The 19,220-nt window shown below is 37.8% G+C and overlaps 1 protein-coding gene across 2 annotated transcripts in view; it reads left to right on the forward strand.

Annotated features, from left to right (window-relative positions):
• The first annotated feature begins 18,423 nt into the window (after positions 1–18,423).
• Positions 18,424–19,220, forward strand: part of ABHD5 (abhydrolase domain containing 5, lysophosphatidic acid acyltransferase) — a 25,622-nt gene continuing 24,825 nt past the window's right edge. Inside the window, exon 1 of one of the 2 annotated variants that reach the window (XM_072412359.1) lies at positions 18,424–18,646. In XM_072412359.1, coding sequence (XP_072268460.1) covers positions 18,531–18,646 — 116 coding nt within the window. In that variant the 5' untranslated portion in view covers positions 18,424–18,530. The remainder of the gene's footprint in view (positions 18,647–19,220) is intronic. The other variant, XM_072412360.1, reaches the window with a different exon arrangement.

Consider the following 19,220-nt stretch of genomic DNA (forward strand, 5'->3'; position numbering starts at 1 on the left):
GTGACAGGGAGTGGGAGCTCAGTACTGAATCCTGATAATAGGAAATATGCTAAGAATGTGGAGTTTTCTCTGGTGACTGAGGCCTCCTCCCCACCTATTTATAATAAAAGCATTATCATTCATATTTCTGTGTTTCTTTTTCTCTCAGTACCACTAGTACAGTAACAAGCTCTCATTTTATGTATTATGTGCAATGTGTTAGGCAGCCCCTTCATTTCAATCAGGCCGGGGGCTCAGCGCTTCACAAACATATGTACAGCGGTTTCTTTATGAAGCCTAATAACCCATACATGTGCTGTGCACATTATTATTTTTGGTCCCCCAGGCACAAGGAGAGACAGAAAAAAGGAGGGAAAGGAGAGGGGAGAGATAAATAGCAAAGGCAGAATAAGGGGATCAGAGAGATAAAGGAGTGAGGAGATAAAGGGTATCATTTATTAACCCCCTAGCGTTCTAATTCTGTTCGTATTTTCATGCAATAAGCATTACATTTACGGTACATTTACATGGAAATTTATTTTACATTGTTTGGCCTATAATTCTTGGGCATAACTCACCGAAATATGTCCAATATTTAATACATTTAATAATAGACTTTAAATAAAAACAAAAAAACTGTTACAAAAATAGTGAAACGTAATATAACTGTCCAGTAGCATGTATAATATATATATATATAATGTAATTTTATATATATTATATAAAGATTTCTTTGTATTAGACTCAATACAGCTATTTTGTATTGGAATCCAATACAAAATTATTTGAATTTCCCACTGATCCTCCCACCCCACTGACTCATGCACCTGCGTCACCGGGAAACCCCGGAGAACGTCTCTGCAGTCACCGACTGAAGATCGGAAGAAGACGTGTCACGAGGACCTGCAGGGACAAGCAGGACACCAACGGAACAAGGTGTTTTTTTAAATGTTTTTTACAACCCCGAGTGTGACCCGGGATTACCGCTTTTACCATTTAAAATCCACCCCAAGTCACATTTGGGATCACTGCTAGGGGGGTTAAATTGCTCTTTCTGCCCCTCTCCCTTTAGGCCTGATTTATGAAAGCTCTCTAAGGCTAGAGCGGATACACTTACCTCAGTGAAGCTCGGTGATCCAGCAAACCTGGAATGGATCTGGCTCAGGGTTCAAAACATTTGCTAGCAAAAAGCAAATGACTTTGAAGAAATCCATTCCAGGTTTGCTGGATCACCCAGCTTCACTGAGGAAATTGTATCCTCTCCAGCCTAGGAGAGCTTACATAAATCAGGCCTAAAGGGAGAGGGGCAGAAAGAGCAATTGGGAGGGAGAGAGAGATGGGGGAAAAGGAGGGAGAAGGGAGAGAGTAAGGGGAGAGCAAGAGAGGGAGGAAGAGGGCAGAGAGAAAGGGAGATGAGAGAGAGAACTGAGGGATGGAAGTGGGAGACACGGAGGCAGAAAAGTGAGGGAAAGAAGGACGAAGAGGGAGAAGGAGGGGACAGAAAAGAGAGAGAGGAAAGAGAAGTGAGGAAGAGGGGAGAGCGAGAAAAATGGAGAGGACAGATAGATGGATGGGAGGAAGAAAGAAAGAACCGGGCAGAGGTGGAGAAGGAAAGAGAGGGAGGGAAGGAGAGGGGAGAGAGGGAAATGGAATGGAGAGAAGAGTGATACCTTCAGTACAAATGTCACCCTGCACAGATCTCATCACTACCTATGTGACCTGGGTAAAAACCCTTCACTTTGTGCTTCTTGTTACTGCAGGTTCCAGTTCCACATAGAGATGTTGCATTACCACCCTCTAAGTGTCATGGCAGCCTAGACGGCTTTGTGAGAAATCTAGACCTGTATTTAGGTGGATTCAATATGAATGGAAGTGAAGCACACTACAATTCTGTGCATCAACATGCTTTTGCAGTAATGTGTGCTTAAATGTCATTGCAGCGCATTAGTATTGTGGGGGATCCACATCAAATGGTAGGATAACAATGAGTCAACTCCATGAAGCTTTAGGTTTAAGGCTCCTGCCAGGGTGTGCTAATTGTTAGGTGCCTTAGGATGGTGTGGGACTTGGAACAGATACTTAGCAAAACCAGAATAGAAATTCTAAATAACAAATGAAGAAACCTATAGGTTCCCTGCAGACATAACATTGCTGGATTTACCTAAATAATCGATACATGTGGTCACCGTGTTACATGGTTAATTGACTCAAATTGCATAAACATGTGGTTTTGAGTGCATAGATATGAACTAGCCCCATAATAAATACCTAAAAGTATACTTAAACTTTATGTACATCTATGCATGAAAGTTTTCATGGGTTTTATCAACAATCATTTATTTTCATGGCTATCACTGTCCTCAGTAGACCCCATAACACACACTAAAGCACAAAAAGTGCACAATTTTAGGCCTTGTTGAGTTCTAGTAAAGTGTGGCATAGTTGAAGCGCTTTACTGGTATGTGCCTAATCCAGGCATAGTATAGAAAAACTTCCAGAGTTTACCCTTGTAAAGTCCATTTACAATAACCACCAAGATGTTTACATGTCCTGATAAAGGGGATTTTACTAGAACTCCAAAATGTGTTCACTGTGTTTTTGTTGGTGAGCACAAAATAGTGCACTCCTCTCCCCTATGGTTTGGCACTACTCCCTATGGTGTTTTATCTGATTTTTGTTGTGTTAGGATAGGATGGCTGTTCACGAGAGTGGCCTCACCAAAGTCACTGTGCTTTGAAGATAAAATAAACTTCTTTGTAAAATCAAGACCTAAATATGAACTTCCATCACTTCTTGAATGTTGTGTTCTTCTGCATGGAATCCAATAACAATTAGCTGGTTAGTCAGTTCTGAGGACGACAGCATTACCCACACTGCTCCATCTTATTTTGAACTGGATGCAATCTGGTATCAATACGACTTATTTTAACATTTCTTTGGAGGTGATCAAACAAAACCAAGCAGATGTAAGCGGTTGTTTTAACGGAACTGTCTAGATTCTCATCTGTCAATCATTCTTCTTAGAAACTTTCTAAAGTATGTCTAAAAAAATCTGAGGGAGATGCCCAAAAAAAAAAAAAAAAAGTTGCCACCAGTCAAATTTTTTCTAGAAAAAATGTGAAAGAGATCACTCTTGATTCCTCTTCTCGTAACAAATGTAAAATTTTGAATTTCCCTTCAATACCTGTTATGTGTCAATGGACAAAACAATTAATAGGTAGAGCAAATCCTACCATCAAAAAAAAAAAAACACTGACAACCAAAAGCTCCTTTCCATTACCTCTAAAACTTAAAAAAAAAGTTTTTGCTTTAGATAAACTTTTGAACATACTAAATGGCTGTTTTCTGCTAGTGTTACCCTATACTCCCTGAACCAATATACCTTTCTACATGTCTCTGCAAGTATTTGATATTCATTTCTAAACTAGTTGCGGATTCTCCTATAAATGCAGCACTAAAACATTTGATTCCTGTTTGTTTGAAGCTTTTATTGCAGGCTAGTAAAGTGTTCCTATTCCTTGAATGGTTCATTAAGAAAGGTGTGGCTTCTTAGTTCGTCGTGTCCTTATGTAGCATTTCATGGATCTTCAGTATAAACAATGTTGTCAGTTTTTGCAGCAGTGTAGTTGCATCATATCTACACTGGTGTCTTTATTAAGCTGTGTTACAGGGATCACAAAAGGGCTTTACATACATGTAGGATGTTTAAGCATATCCAAGTATTTTTTAAGATGGCCCCTTAAAAGCAAAGTATAAGCTTTAAAAATATTAAATAATTTGACATTAGTATTGGGCTAATAATAGTGGCATGACAATGATGAATCCAAACTGTTACATTGGGGCTGACTAATTCTGTAAAACCCCGCGGACATAATATGATATACCTATGTATAACACAGTACAACTGTGTTGCAATTCATTGTAGTGCTAAGTACATACCTACACAATTACTGTCACAATTGTATGGGATTGCTATGGAATGACACACACAGGCTGCTCAGCTCCCTGCCAAACAGTATGTTCTGTTCTATGAAGAGAGTAGAGGAAAGGGGATGAGGTTGTCAATAGTATAAATAGTAATCATTAGCATATAGTCATTATTAATCCACTTCAGACAATAGAGAACAAATGAACATGTTATTATATGTTGTTTAAAAAAAATATATGCAGTAGATTAAGGTCTTGGTGTTGTCAGAAGGTTACCTGAATTTACATGTTTTATTGCAAGACATAGGGCTAACATACAACCTTAATGATCAGAATGATGCCTTGAATATGTACATGTGTAGAACTAAGGAACTAAACTGATACAGGTATACAGGCGCAAGCATAAAGCCGCACCAGTCTTCCCAAACTCTCCTGTTACGACCTAGCTATTCAGACAGGCAAAGTTCCAACACTTTCTAATAGTTCCAAAGCTTACCTATTCCTTTCTTCCTTCTGCACACTATTATTTGCCAATACAATAACCCATCATAGTGAAGAGCCACTAATAATGTATAAATACACTACAAAGACGGGGTATAAGAATACACTACAAAGACGAGGGTATAAGAAGTTATTAATGGTATGGCCAGGCAGTTCTAGCTGCTTTTACTTTATACTCCTAGCAATTTTACCTCCAACCTCCTCCATGATGACTTTGTTTTAAGAATTTAAGCTTTATGAATTGTCCAGTTACAATTTTGTAAATGCTTTTTTTTTAATTTTAGTGCAACAGTTTATGATGCTTTATTGCCATTTTGCGCTGGTACATACTTCCCTACTTTCAGAGAAGAGAAAAGATGACTTAAATGATCATAAAAAATAATTGCCAAAAAATGTTGCTTTCCACTGAATTCTCCAAAGAAAGGGAATAATTTAGAGGGTAAATTGAAAGGCTTTGTGGTTAAAAATACATGTATTATAGATCTTTATACAGAAAAAAGAGGAATAACGAAAGAGGAAAAGGGGATACAGGCATTTGACCCCAAAATAGAGACAATCTCTTCTAAATGAGGGGCGTTTGGGATTGCCCCGCTGCACAATCTGTACTATTCAGTGTAATACCAGTAGAATTCTTTTTTTTTTTTTTTTTTTTACTATCTGCAGCTTCTCAGATAAGAACAAAGTGTTTACATCAAACAAGTAAATATGAAAAAAAAAATACATGTGAAATTCAAATTTGCTTTAACCAAATGTTGTTTTACTAAGATAATAGTCTGTTTTAGCAGATAAAATTTTAACAATCAGGCTACATTATCATATCCATCCAAAACAAATATATACTGCTCATCTGTTTCCCCCACCTCCTAGATTGCAAGCTGTTCGGGGCAGGGTCCTCTCCTCCTATGTCTGTATTCGTCTGTCATTTGCAACCCCTATTTATTGTACAGCGCTGCGTAATATGTTGTCGCTTTATAAATCCTGTTTATTAATAATAATATTAATAATCTGTTGTGTGAAATGTTTGGCTTCAAGTTTCCAACTGACTAAATATATTATAAATTCATAACTAAAAATAGAATAAAAGTTCTAAAATGTTTATCTTAATTGTTTGGTTACACGCAATATTCAGTTGTCTGCTGCATGGTTGTGTGTGATGTAATATTTGGGGGAATCGAGGTCAGTGCAGCACACACTACACAGCAGTACAAAAGTAAAAAGCAATGCATTTGTTTAAATTCAAAAAAAGCTTTCTCCAGCATACAGGAAAAAAAATATATTTTTCTTCAGAAAAAAAGTAACAGAAACATGAGCTTTCAGCAGCAAACCTAACCACAGTCCCAAAATCGAAAAAAGCCCTTGTAGTCCTATTGAAGCTTCAACTGGAAGGGTGCTTTCCATTGTGGTTCCAGAACCTGTGCTCCAAAACTCTGCTGTCTAGTTACCACACCAGAGCACCTTTATATGTATGTACACATAACGTTCACTCTGTGAACTTGATGTTTGAAAAAAAATATTGTTTGTATGCCTAAAAATCCTCTTTTTGTCTCCTGTCTGTCCATTTTTTCATACATGAGCCCTAACTTCCTCTTAGGTAACACACACTCATCTCCCCCAGAACTCCCTGTGAATATAAAGCTCCACCAACCAACACAATGAACCCTTATGACAGGTTCTGGGATGGAATGAACCAGCCCACCCAACTTTCGCTTTCTTTCCAGAGCCAGGAACAATAGATCTATCAGTTCCTATATTATCCCAGGTTCCTGCCTAGTGCCCTGCCCATCGGGCAGCATGGTGGCTCAGGTGTTAGCACTCCGGCCTTTGCAGCGCTAGGTCCCAGGTTTGATCCCCAGCCAGGACATTATCTGCATGGAGTTTGCAGGTTCTCCCCATGTTTGCATGGGTTTCCTCCGGGTACTCCAGTTTCCTCCCACATCCCAAAAACATGCAGTTAGGTTAATTGGCTTCTCCCTAACAATCGACCTTAGACTACATTAATCACATATGACTATGGTAGGGACATTAGATTGTGAGCTCCTTGGAGGGACAGTTAGTGACACGACTATGGATTTTGTACAGCACTGCATAATATGATGGTGCTATATAAATACTGTGTAATAATAATAATAATAATCTGTTCCTGGGGACTGGAAGCAAATATGGGTGAAGTATAACACCTATCAAGAACCCATCCCTGCATTCCTGTATAGTAAGTACAAAGAAATATGCAAGACCAGTGTGCATTGCCTTGTAAAGAGCTGTTGGCTGTTAGGAGGCGCTCTCTGGGCTTACAATCCCAGGCGATGCCCCACCGCAGAAGGACACACACAACCTATTCCCTCCAGTGGCTGCAAGGTAGCTGAGTGGTTCCCAATCGATCCCATGCTGTCATTGCCTGCTGGGGCTTTATAGCCTCTCTGCTCCCTGACTGATGTGCCTGTTTTGGTGTCTGCTGGGTTTACCTGTGTTGCTGTGCCTGTTCCTGGTTATTCCCTGAACTCTGCCTGGACCGACCTCTCTTTGTGACCCTGACTCTGTTTTTGCCATTCCCTTTGTACTTCACTTAGTGGACTGATCTCGTTTGTTTCTGTGAAAGTTTCTGTGACTCTTGATTGATGACCTTGGCTGGTCTGGCTTCTGAGAATACTCTACCCCCTGGCTACAATTACATTCCAGGTTCTGTTTTTTAGTTTGGTCCTGATGTTTGACTGATTGACTTCCTAGACCCAGTTGGCTTGTTGTCCAATTCTGCTTTGTCTTACTGTTTCGGTAACATGCTTGTCCCCAACTATACACTATCCTATGATTTAAAGCCACATATTACTACCAACACCTCAGTCTGCATTGGCTCTTAGAAATTGCCAAAAATAGGTAAATTTGGTGGCATTATAGTAGAAGAATAGTAGCAGTGCTAATCAATGATTCTTACATTACAAGGTATAAAATGATTGATAAATTACGGAGCGTTTTTTAGGCATCTCTTTAGAGGCACTTGATTAACATAAAAACTCTGAGTTGACCAAAGAATATGGTAGTGTTATTGTCAACATTTGTGTATTAGTGAGAAAGACACTTCAAGACACTTTTGGCAAGACTGTCAATCTTTAGGACATTTCAATCACATTTATTAACACATAATAGTTTATTCTTGTTTAATGTGTAGGTGTACTGTATATACTACATTATGTCAGCCAAAATCAAATTGTGGTATTGCCACATAGTAAACATCAGTACAGAAATGATATTCAAAGATTAACTAAACCTTTGCCTTAACTATTGAAATAAATACCTTGGTATATTTATAACTATCCGTAAAAATCTTTAAAACTTACCATACAAAAACCCTGCTGATAACATTATGAACTTCAGAAACAACACTTACAATCAAAGCTTGTTCTAAAGTGATTGCAAAGTATAATGGGTTCTTTTATCATACACTGATTTTAGGTGGCAGAACACAACTTCAAAAATGTTAAAAGCACATTTTAAAATGCCGGGACTGGTTACTTAAATCATGAATAGTTTCTTTATTTTATGAATACGTCCCTTTTCTGCTCTGTGATGTTTATTTGTTTCACTTTTAATTATTGTCATAGCAGTCAATTGGAATATTGAAACATATAATTCTGCTATATTAAAGCTAATAAAGTAAACGTGAAGGCAAAACTTCCTGAAAATTCAGCAGAAGTGAGAGGATATCTTTCCAACCTTACCAACCCTGGTAAGCAGCTATCAAAGTGAAAAGAGAAGCAGAAAGAGGGTTTTTTTTTTGGCTAATTATATTCAAAACAAATTACAAAAACAATAACATATATACAAAATATTTTCACAGCACAGGTATTAAGTAGTTTAAAACTCCCCTTGCATTAGTATTTGGATAGGTATTATATAGGTAGGTATTACATGTTTCCAGCCTTGTTTTTGTAAATGATTTGGTGCTACCCCTCTGTTACCAATTCCGATCAGTAACCTGGCTCTGCCTGTATCTGAGACTGAAAGCTTATCTTCCACTTCCGCCTTCCAAAAGAAAAGAAATACATTTGATCTGTCCAGATTAGCCTCACATGATACAAGGCTAATCTCTTTTCCAAGCAGATGCGGTGATAAAACAGAGAAACACAACCACAAGAGGCATTTCACTATCAAATCACTATTCTCATTATGTCATTATGTCTCAATCTGACCATAAATGCGCTCATCAAATAGGCATATAAAGGGCATATATAAAAAGCAGATTCAGATTTTATGAGAACAGGAAGTGGCTGGTGCGTGTATCAGGGGGCATGGTACCTGTCACTAAACCAGAAGTTGGCGGATTGACGAGAGGTATAGACGCTTCACTATTAGTAAGTAATAGAAAAACTGGCTCAGGTCTCAACATCAGCAAACCCTGGGGGAATGTGATGATCTCAATCGAAATATTCTAGACTTGCTTCACAAACGTTCAAGCATTCTTATAAATTGTTTGATGCCTAGCTGGTAAGTGTTCCCCTGGGAACTTTTTTTTTATAATTTAGGACACTTGGGCTAACTATATACCTATCTGTTTGCTAAATAAAGTTAAAATTTTGCCCAACTCCTAGCAAGTAGACTAAGTTTGTTTTAGTTAACTTATCTAAAAAGGACTATAAAGCTCATGCTTCTGTCACTGCCAAAAGCTTTCACAACTACAACTGGGTCCCCAGAACTTTGAAATAGTGGATGTGTGAAAGTCCTATATTTACAAAAACAATTGGTTTAAGTTTTAAAATGCTGTAAGATACTAAAGCCCCACCTTAATATGCTTCCCAAGCATAGGAAGGACCCTCTTTCTTGGGGTAACTATATACCTATTCGTTTGCTAAATAAAGTTAACATTTTGCCCAACTCCTAGCAAGTAGACTAAATTTGTTTTAGTTAACTTATCTAAAAGGACTATAAAGCTCATGCTTCTGCCAAAAGCTTTCACAGCTACAACTATATCCCCAGAACTTTTAAATAGTGGATGTGTGAAAGTCCCATATTTACAAAAACAATTGGTTTAAGTTTAAAACCTAATGTATCTTATTGTATCTGCAAGCATTGGGATGCTAATGGGAGGTATTACAACATTAACAACCCCTTGAATGCTATTTTAAATGATTTATAGAGTTTAAGCAGAATGGAAATTTCAACCATTCCTGGAATCAAAAATTGACACAGCCAGTGTATAGCCTTAGGTAAAAAAAAAAAAAATGGATCTGTCTAGGCCTAGAAGAAGGAATGGGTTGTTAATTTTTAGTAGGAGAGGCAGGAATGGTTTTTTTCCCCATTTTTAGGAAGGCAATCCAGAACAAATGTTCAAAACAAAAAAAACAAAATATAGCGAGGTATATGAAAACACACATAAGGCACAAAAAAAAATATACATTGTCCATACCTACATAGTGCTATGTAAGACTTATCAGTGCAAAAAATAACAAAGAAAAAAGAAGGACATTAAGCTGCATACACACTTCCAATTATTATCGTTTGTAAACGAACGACGAACGATCCCGCACGATATCTGCGAACGATTGTATAGCACCGATCCTGTACATACAGATAACGACACGATCGTTCAAAGATATTGTACACACGTTAGATGCGATCGTTTGAACGATACAGGAAGTGACACGCACCACAGGAAGTGAATACTGTGTACGAACGTTCAGATCAAACGAACGAATGACATTCACCACACTGTTCCTTTCTCCCTATGTGCAATATGCAATGTGCAATGTGCAATATTTTTATTTTTATACTTTTTATAGTAAAATTATTTATTACAAAACAATTTGTGTGTGTGTCACTTGACTGGCAGGTAAGTTTTAAATTTGAACTAAACAGGATGAAGTACGAACAAACAGGATGAAGAACTCCGCTGGAACAAACAGGATGAAGAACTCCACTGAAACAAACAGGATGAAGTACTGCGCTGGAACAGGATGAAGAACTCCGCTGGAACAAACAGGATGAAGTACTGCGCTGGAACAGGATGAAGAACTGAGTGTGTGTGTGTGTATATATATACACACACACACACTCATATACACAATACAGCCTGTACCGATCGAACGTTCGTTCATCGCGCATGCTCAGAACATGCACGATCACTGAACGACCGTACACATGATAGATGGTCAACGATCGTCGTCCAATCTGATCCGCCGGTCCGGTCGTTCATTTCCAACGACTATCCTCGTTCGTCGGCGTCGTTGGTTACTTTTTATACAAACGATTTTTGGCCAATCGGTCGTTCGTTCGTCGTTCATTTCCAATGATAAAAATTGGATGTGTGTACGCAGCTTTATATAGTACAAACTTAGGTACATTTGTATGCCATAGTAGTAAAAAGGAAACAAACAGAAAGCCTTGCAAACAAAGTTCAACTTAACTAAAGATTAATGCAGGATAGAATAAAAGGGAAGGCGAAAAAGAAAAGAAATTAGGAAAAGGAATAAAGAAGAAGGGGGGATATGAGTGTACTGAAAATAAATAGGGAAATATTAAGACTTTTGGCTCAAAGTGAATAAAACAAAATGTAAAATGTCTCTGGAAGAACCCAGAATGGGGTGTCACATTTGGTTTGTGATAGCCAGCTATAAGATCTTTGATGTATTCCTTTATATTAGGGTCACTAAGACCTTCTCGCAGGTTATGTGTAAAAAACCTGGAATGTTCCATTTTAGGCCCTGATATCTTGTATTAATGGTTTGCTATTTCAGTTTCTGAAATGTTTTTATTATCTCTGAAAGCAATCATTAGGAGTTCAATAGGAATTTTGCTTTCAAAAACCAACATATACAGAAATCAAACTTACAGGAAATAGTAATAGGAGTATTAGGATGAGCTAAGATGAGAGACCTACTGAGCTAGTCTTCCAGCGCTGAAATCTCACCAAACTCAGGGTGTGCAGAGAAGGTATGGAATGTAACATTCCACAAAGTATACAATCACAATTAGTTTGCTTAATAAAAAAACTATTCTGAATGGCACCCAGAAGCACTTTTACTGAACTGACTATGCACCTACCTTTGAGCACATGTGTAATGTGCAATGCACTGTTTGTCACTAAAGAGGTGCATGTGTGTTTCTATTGGGTTAAGGCTTCTTAACTACACAAAGTGAATGGGTGGCTTCATTAGAGAGTGCTGCAAAAAGTAGCAATAGATAGAACATTTTTTTTTTTTTTCAAATGTCACTTGGCTGCTGTTGAAAGAATAGCTTAAGCTCAGCTTTCTACCAGAATGCTAGGTTTTGCGTTACCCCTAAAATTCAAAATACTTGAATTATGCCTCTCAATCAATATTATGAATATACATTTGTAATGGCTAATAATAGACCTAACTTACCAATGGTACCTTCATATTCTTAACCAGTACCTGGGAGCTATATATACTGTAAATATCCTATTTATGGATACACAAATTAAATTGCAGTATTTATTGCACCAATAAAATGTAAAAAAAGTAATAAGGTACATAACTATACTGTACTGCAAAATATTGCCATCTAGTGACTGTAGTGCAAAACATTTATTTAGTTCTCTAGTACAGAATTATGGTAAAAAATGTGAACCTCATTCATCAAGCTACAGTATGTGAACTTGAGGTGATATGTCTGAACACTGTGTTGGTTCCATACAGGCTGGACAGCAGGAAGGGGCAGTTCCACTGTAAGAGGACAAAAGTTTCACTTACTGGCAGGACATTTTAAATGTTTTTGATGCTTTTATTATGCATTAACATCAAGCACCTACGGGCTTCTCTAACTATCTTTTGTTTTTATTCCAACATATTGCACCAGGAATTTGGCAGCTCACAGGAGTTTGGTGGAGAAATAATGCCCATATGTGGAGAAAAATTTGAGACAAGTATTCAAAGATTTATTGCAAAAACTTGTTTAATCAGTACTGGGAATATATTGCTTTATGTTGGTAAGGCCTTTTATTTAAATAATATTTCACTATAAAATGCCCCTTCTTATATATGACCTTTACACTTTGGGAAATTATATTCTTTTATACATTCTAATATATATTCCTGTTAAAGCGGACCCAAACTAAAATTTTTACCTTACTGCTGCGGGGATCAAGACAGAATGGGAGTGCAGAGCCTCCCGGGATACATACGTCACACATCCTAGGAGGCTTTTGGCTGCTCCTTCTGATAAAACCTATGATAAGGCATGCGCAGTAGTATCGGCACTCTTTTTCCCCATCTACATCACCCGATCTTGTGCCTGCACATTGCAAGTTCAGGTGATGTATGGAGAGGACGAAAGAAAGGCAAAGAAGATGGCAGCACCCGGCGCTTCCTCCATGCCAGGACGAAGAAGGATACTAGAATGACAGGGGGCCCGATCCACCAAACCTTGGGAGGTAAAGCAAAGATAAAGGTGAGTTCTTTTTTCAGTTTACTTCTGCTTTAAGTATAGAATGAGCCTATTTATTGTGCTTCTTGTATTTTATGAGAAATGCTGGCCTTTTGATCATTTACACGTAGAAAGACATCAAAGTGTCAGACAGGCAAGGACTGCCGAGACAAATCCTGTGTTTTTCTTGTTTTTAACAGCTCCTTTGGTAGAAGAAAATTTGGAAAGTTGCAAATGCAGTAGCAAGACATTAAAGAGGAACTATACTCAAAAAAACAAAAACACCCTTACCTTCAATCCTGCAGGGCAGGCCGACCAATCCGGGGGTGTCCGGCATCTGATACCGCGTCGTCCCGACATTTGTCTAGGAGCCGGCGTGAGATTGGGTCACGTAGGATGAAAAAAAAATTGCAGCGAGATCAGCAATTTTTTTTCTTTTTGAGCAAAAAGGCTCCTTCTGTGCATGACCAAGAGCCTCCTGGAATGCCTGACGTAGGTATCCCAGGAGGCTTCGCGCTCCCATTCATTCTGGATCGCCTAGGCGGCAGAGAATCAGGGGGTGGTGCTGCACCCCCTTTTTTTTAAAAAAAAAAGTGTGTTGCACCTAAAAAAACTGAATTTTTACCTTACATAAAAGGGTTCTGTACCCTTTTATGTAAAGTGAAAATTCTGAGTATAGGTACGCTTTAATATAGAGTCTTCAGCAAAATGGCGTACCATGGGCAGAACCCAAAATATCTATTACTGGCCACCAGGAAAAAAAAATTGCATGTAAAACAGTCAACCTAAAAAGGAAAAATAAAAGCCTTCAAACCCATTCTGTCTTTCTTTTTACCGTATTTTGTTTATACAATTACAGAATGGTAATTACTTTACATTTAAATGCAATTTAGAGAGAGGGAGAATAACTTTTCACTTAATCCACTCAACAATTTAACAATATATATAAATATAGAACATTTATTACACCAAAGTAAGGCATGAGAAAACAACTAAGCAAGCAGAAAATGTTGTGCAAGATACAAACTAAAAAAAAAAAAGGATGACTTGTGCATGGAGGTGCATACCAACCTGTAGCAATTTGTGATCTCCAATGACTGCATTAGTAATTGCAGCACAGAGGACATTATTTGTGACTCCTAGCAGTGAAGTGTCAAATTAAACAATTATGTAAAGCTCATGCCGTTCTGTTTGTTTGTAGGTATATCGCAGGCTTAGGAGAAGCTGAACAAGTTTGACATCGGTATGTGCATGTGACACCAGTATCACAAAAGAGAGATAATTCAGTACCTTAGGCTGAAAAACCCTTTTGAACTTGCTTGCTTCTGCTATTATAAAAACCTATATAATGAACAGAAAAGCTGTTATAAAGCCTGTTGGTATGATATGGCATTTCATGTCAGCTTGAAAATTCCACAATTTAAGAAATTCTAAACTATTTGTATATTATTTTGTATACGTTATGCAACATATAGATTTTGCAACTTGTAACATTTACCTTGTTCATATTCATTTACACCTTTATTGCAGTAGATTTAATATTCCATTGCATCTTCTATACAGCACATTCAGATTGTGTGCAAAACTGTACACACTTTAAAAAAAGAAAAACTACTTTAAAGCAGTAAAATTTTACATTTTCATATATTTGTTTGCTTTTAACTGATGTTTTATATATGTTTTTATATACAGTATAATTTGTATAAAATATCTCTTTTCTTACTCTGTTTCTCATACATTAGTACTATAAAAAGTTAAACATCTTTAAAAAATAGGGTCCCCACCCCATCTCTCCCTATCTCCCTCTTTTTTAATTTTTATTCAAATTTTTCTTTTTTTTATACTTGTCTGCTTTACCCCCCTTATAAATGTTATTAAAAATCGAGGTCTCGATGGAGTTGCATTATAATATTTCATACTTCTTATTGTAATGTTTGTACTTGATAACATGTTCACATTGAATACTTTTGGTATATTCTCTTACTTTTAATATGATATTCACAATTTTGTATATTTCCCTGTTTGCACTTTTTTTAAATCTGCCTTTGTGGAGTCCTTTCAATAAAATGTTAAATTTAAAAAATAGATAATCCTTTTCCACATGATGAGCATTGCGCAAAAACTGCTTAGTCAAGATGCTTGCCATGAACTTGTTGTTCCTGTTATTCAAGAACAGACAGCGGATATGTCAAAGGAACAAAGAGTTTCACAACTATGGCAACTAGTTAGATCAAGCCTAAAAAATTTATAATTCAAATATGAGGAGCACTTATCTGGCAGTGCCAATGCCAATGTAATGATATCACCATAGCACATGTTAAACTATTATTAACCTCTTCCCGGCCATGCCATTGACACTTTAATTCATTTATTCTATATTTTAATATTTTCCTTTTTTTCTGCCTACTTTCTTTTTCTCAATAATATTTTCTCAAACCCAGTAAACAACATTCATCTCAAGGTCCCCTCTGCGTTTGTTTTATATTATATACCAAGCCATATTAGAATTATAATAGGTTTAATTTACAAACTTCATCTGCCTCCTCATTGCAACATACCGATTTGTTTCACATTTCACTCTGATCCTAATAGATGTAATTGTCTTTCTTCTTAAAGTACTTCTGCTGCAGATCCTTTAATTATGAAGGATATGAGGTTTACCAAATTCTAGATTCTTGTAGGGCATTTCAGTATGTTATTAACTGGAGGAGTTTTGGCCCTAGAGAGAATCCCCACATTGGACGTATCATTCCCATTATATTTTATTTTATTGTTTATGGTATATGTTACCTATGTGGCAGTGCGGGGCTCCCCATGCCTTTTTGTTTACTGAAGTTTGCCTATTAGCCCCAGAATTTAGTAATTTCACCAAGCCCTATTACTTAATACACTTGCTTGCTGTGGGGCTAGACATTTGATCTATTCATCTGTTTCTGTCATGGCGTGTTGCCTTTGTACTTTGCACTATGGCTATATGTATTATTATTATTATCATTAATAAACAGTATTTATATAGCGCCAACATATTATGCAGCGCTGTACATTAAATAGGGCTTGCAAATGAAAGACAGTGACACAGGAGGAGGAGGAGGCTCTGCCAGAAAGAGCGTACAATCTAAGAGGTGGGTAAGCAGCGTACAATAGGAGGGGGGATATGAAGTGGTGGGAAGTAGCGAGGGTAGATAGGTAGGCAAGTTTAAGAAAGTAGAAAGTGGGAGCAAGCTGAATGGGACGTGGGAAAACATTCCAGAGAGTCAGGGGAGCTCTAGAAAAGTCTTGGAGCCGTGCGTGTGATGAGGTTATGAGTGAGGAATTCATTAGTAGGTCATTGGAGGAGTGAAGAGAGCGGCTGGGGGAATAATTTTTTACCAGGTCAGAAATGTAATTGGGACAAGAACTGTGAAGGGATTTTAAGGCAAAGCACAGGAGAATGAATTTGATTCTAAGGTGAAATGGGAGCCAATAAAGAGAACTACAAAGAGATGCAGCGGAAGAGGATCTACTACCTGGTCTTTTCTACTTTCAGTGGATTTTATTATTAATAATATTATTATTATTATTAATAATATTATTATTAAACAGGGTTTATATAGCGCCAACATATTAGGCAGTGCTGTACAATAAATAGAGATTGCAAATGACACACAAATACAGACAGTGACACAGGAGGAGAGGACCCTGCCCCGAAGAGCTTACAATCTAGTAGGTGGGGGAATTAACACACAATAGGAGGTAGTGATGGTTTCAAAAGACAGATATGGGCCCCTATTTGTGAAAATTATAAATGCTACTCTACAGTGAACAAATTAGAAGAACATAATTTTAATATGACAATAATACACTTTTCTGAAATTACCACACTGCATTACTTTTACTAAATCACTCCTAAAGTATTTGTTCCAGGCCAGGGTGCTGCCATCTTCTTTCTCCTCATTCTGCTACATGCGACTATCTTGATTGATCGTGCTGGGATGACATAACCCATATCATTGCAGAAGGGACATACACCTTCTATTTTCAAAAGAATAGTTATAATTATTACCTACTAATTTACCTTTAATAAAATTTACACTCTTAGTTCATCTGAAAAAATTGTGACAAAATATGGTGCAAGCTTTTTTGGTGAATCTTTATGTTTCAGTCTTCCACACTGGATTTTGTTTATTATAATATTACAGACCCATGAATTTGTATTGTATAGTCTTCTATTCCTACTACTTGTGTTTTTTTGTGTGATGTATAACCCAAGCAATAAAAAGGAGAGTTTGAGGGAGTCAGGCCTCCTTGTTATATTATTTTAAATCTAATAAACATCTTTTATGTTTATACACATTTACAAGAATGGGTAACAATGACATATACCAATAACAATCATTTATTGCTGGCTATTATAAACCTAAACAAACATGTCTTGGCTTAGTCATTTTTTTATTGCTAACTCATTAACCTGACAACTGAGCATACAATCTGTTGTACAATACTAATGTATACTATCCAATGAATTTGTATCCAGTCTGGTAAGCACTTTCACTACATAGTTGTTTGATCTAAAGGTTATCATACAATCAGATTGTTCGGTGAGCTTTTAGAAAGTGGTTACCAGAACCAGTGCCATTCATTTGTCTCTGGAAATGATCACAAAGGATTGTTTCCAGCGGCAGTAATCTGACATCTGTACAGGGCTTTAGTCTATATGTAAGGACTTTGCAAAATAATGCTTCTTTTGTTCTGTATGCTGGAATGTCATTCTCTTTATAAAGCACATATATAAGAATTGGAAGTGGGGTAATAGATCATCAACCTCTTCATGCCAAAATGATCAAAAGGCAATGATTTTTTATTGCTATGCTGTAATTACCTAAACTGGCGATTTGAAGCTCCATTCACTTATTGTTATTTTTGAAAGTGGTATATAAGATCATTCAATTAATCAGCAGCCATAATTGATACTTTTACAAAGTGCTGTTCACTGCAATAGTGGTGATCTGGGTGTGTGAAACAAACTCCACTGATCTCTTATGTTGCCCATGGAGTTCCCCACTATTAAAGAGAAGAATGCAATCAGGAAAAAGCATATAAATAAAAATTTGTAAAATGCTTTAGTAGATGCAAACCATTGCTAAAAAATACTGATCACCAATTTATAGTGATTATTCATGGATCTGATCTCCCTTTTATGAATGGAGGTATGCCAATAGTGCAGTAATTTTGGAACTTTTCTGGCCATTACGCTGATGCCCAGCTTTATAACTGGACACCTGTATGTTTTGTATTCTGTAGGTCTGGATAATATATATGTATATCTCCTATTCTGTATGCTGGGTGGTATTCTCAATCTCTGTTCCTATGTCAATGTATGACCATTGCATTGTACTACTTTTATAAATTTTTTTGAATGTTGTAATTTTTAAAAATCTGTAATTATGTCTATGTGTACAGTACAAAAATAGATTTCTTGCACCCTGGAAGTGACTCCATAAATCTGTTGGTGTTTCGTAAAATATACCTAGATCCATTCTGCCAACAGAACCAATAGTACACATGCCCATAACAAAAATGGCGGAGCTTCGTCGATCCCTGGTGAGTCACATGACTCATAAACTCCTCCCCATTCCATATGACTGAACCATGACGTTGGTGGAAGGGGGTGATTCCTCCGTTCTCACAACAAACCTCAGATGAGAGTGAACGGTGGGGAGTGTTAGAGGGTTCATAGCGTTCAGTGACCGGACGACGCCTGCTAGAGGAGGATGGCGGAGGGAGAGCTGGCGATACCCTCCTCGGACAAAGGACTGGGACTTATCGGCAGTCTGAGAGCGGCCGCCTGGTCTCTTGTGTACGTACCAGCGAGGCAGCTAGAAAGAGAGTGAGTGCGCCTTGTCTCACAGGGTTCCCTGGGCTGAGGACGGGTGAGGGGCCGCCGGCGGCAGCACTGTGACCTCTGCCTGGCCGGACACCGGGAGGAGGAGGAGGGGCTGCCCAGGAATGGTGGTGCTGGGAGTTGTAGTCCGTCAGCGGGCACTGCAGTCATATTACTTACTGAATCCTCCGCTGAGCTGTGAATATCTTATGGGGTAAAATGTTTGTTTATTCTGTGGTGAGGAACTATCTGCCCTGCTACAAGGTAATAATAGGGTTACCCCAATATTAATGTCTAAATGTGTCCATACATACCGGGATTTATCAGGGGGAGCAGGCTGGCCTCTATGGCTTTGTTTTTGTTTGATGACTTCACAACTTCCCCAAAAGTATTGTATATAATTGTGTAACTAGCATGAGACATGTACAGTCCTGTGATCACTGGCATTGCCATGGCACCGGAGAGCTATCTGTGCCATGTCCCCTATTGGTAATATGGGTACTCAATACACGTCCCCTATTGGTGATATGGGTGCCCAATACACGTCCCCTATTGGTGATATGGGTGCCCAATACACGTC

Source organism: Pyxicephalus adspersus, chromosome 5, assembly GCF_032062135.1.
Source record: "Pyxicephalus adspersus chromosome 5, UCB_Pads_2.0, whole genome shotgun sequence".
Taxonomy (NCBI): Eukaryota; Metazoa; Chordata; class Amphibia; order Anura; family Pyxicephalidae; genus Pyxicephalus; species Pyxicephalus adspersus.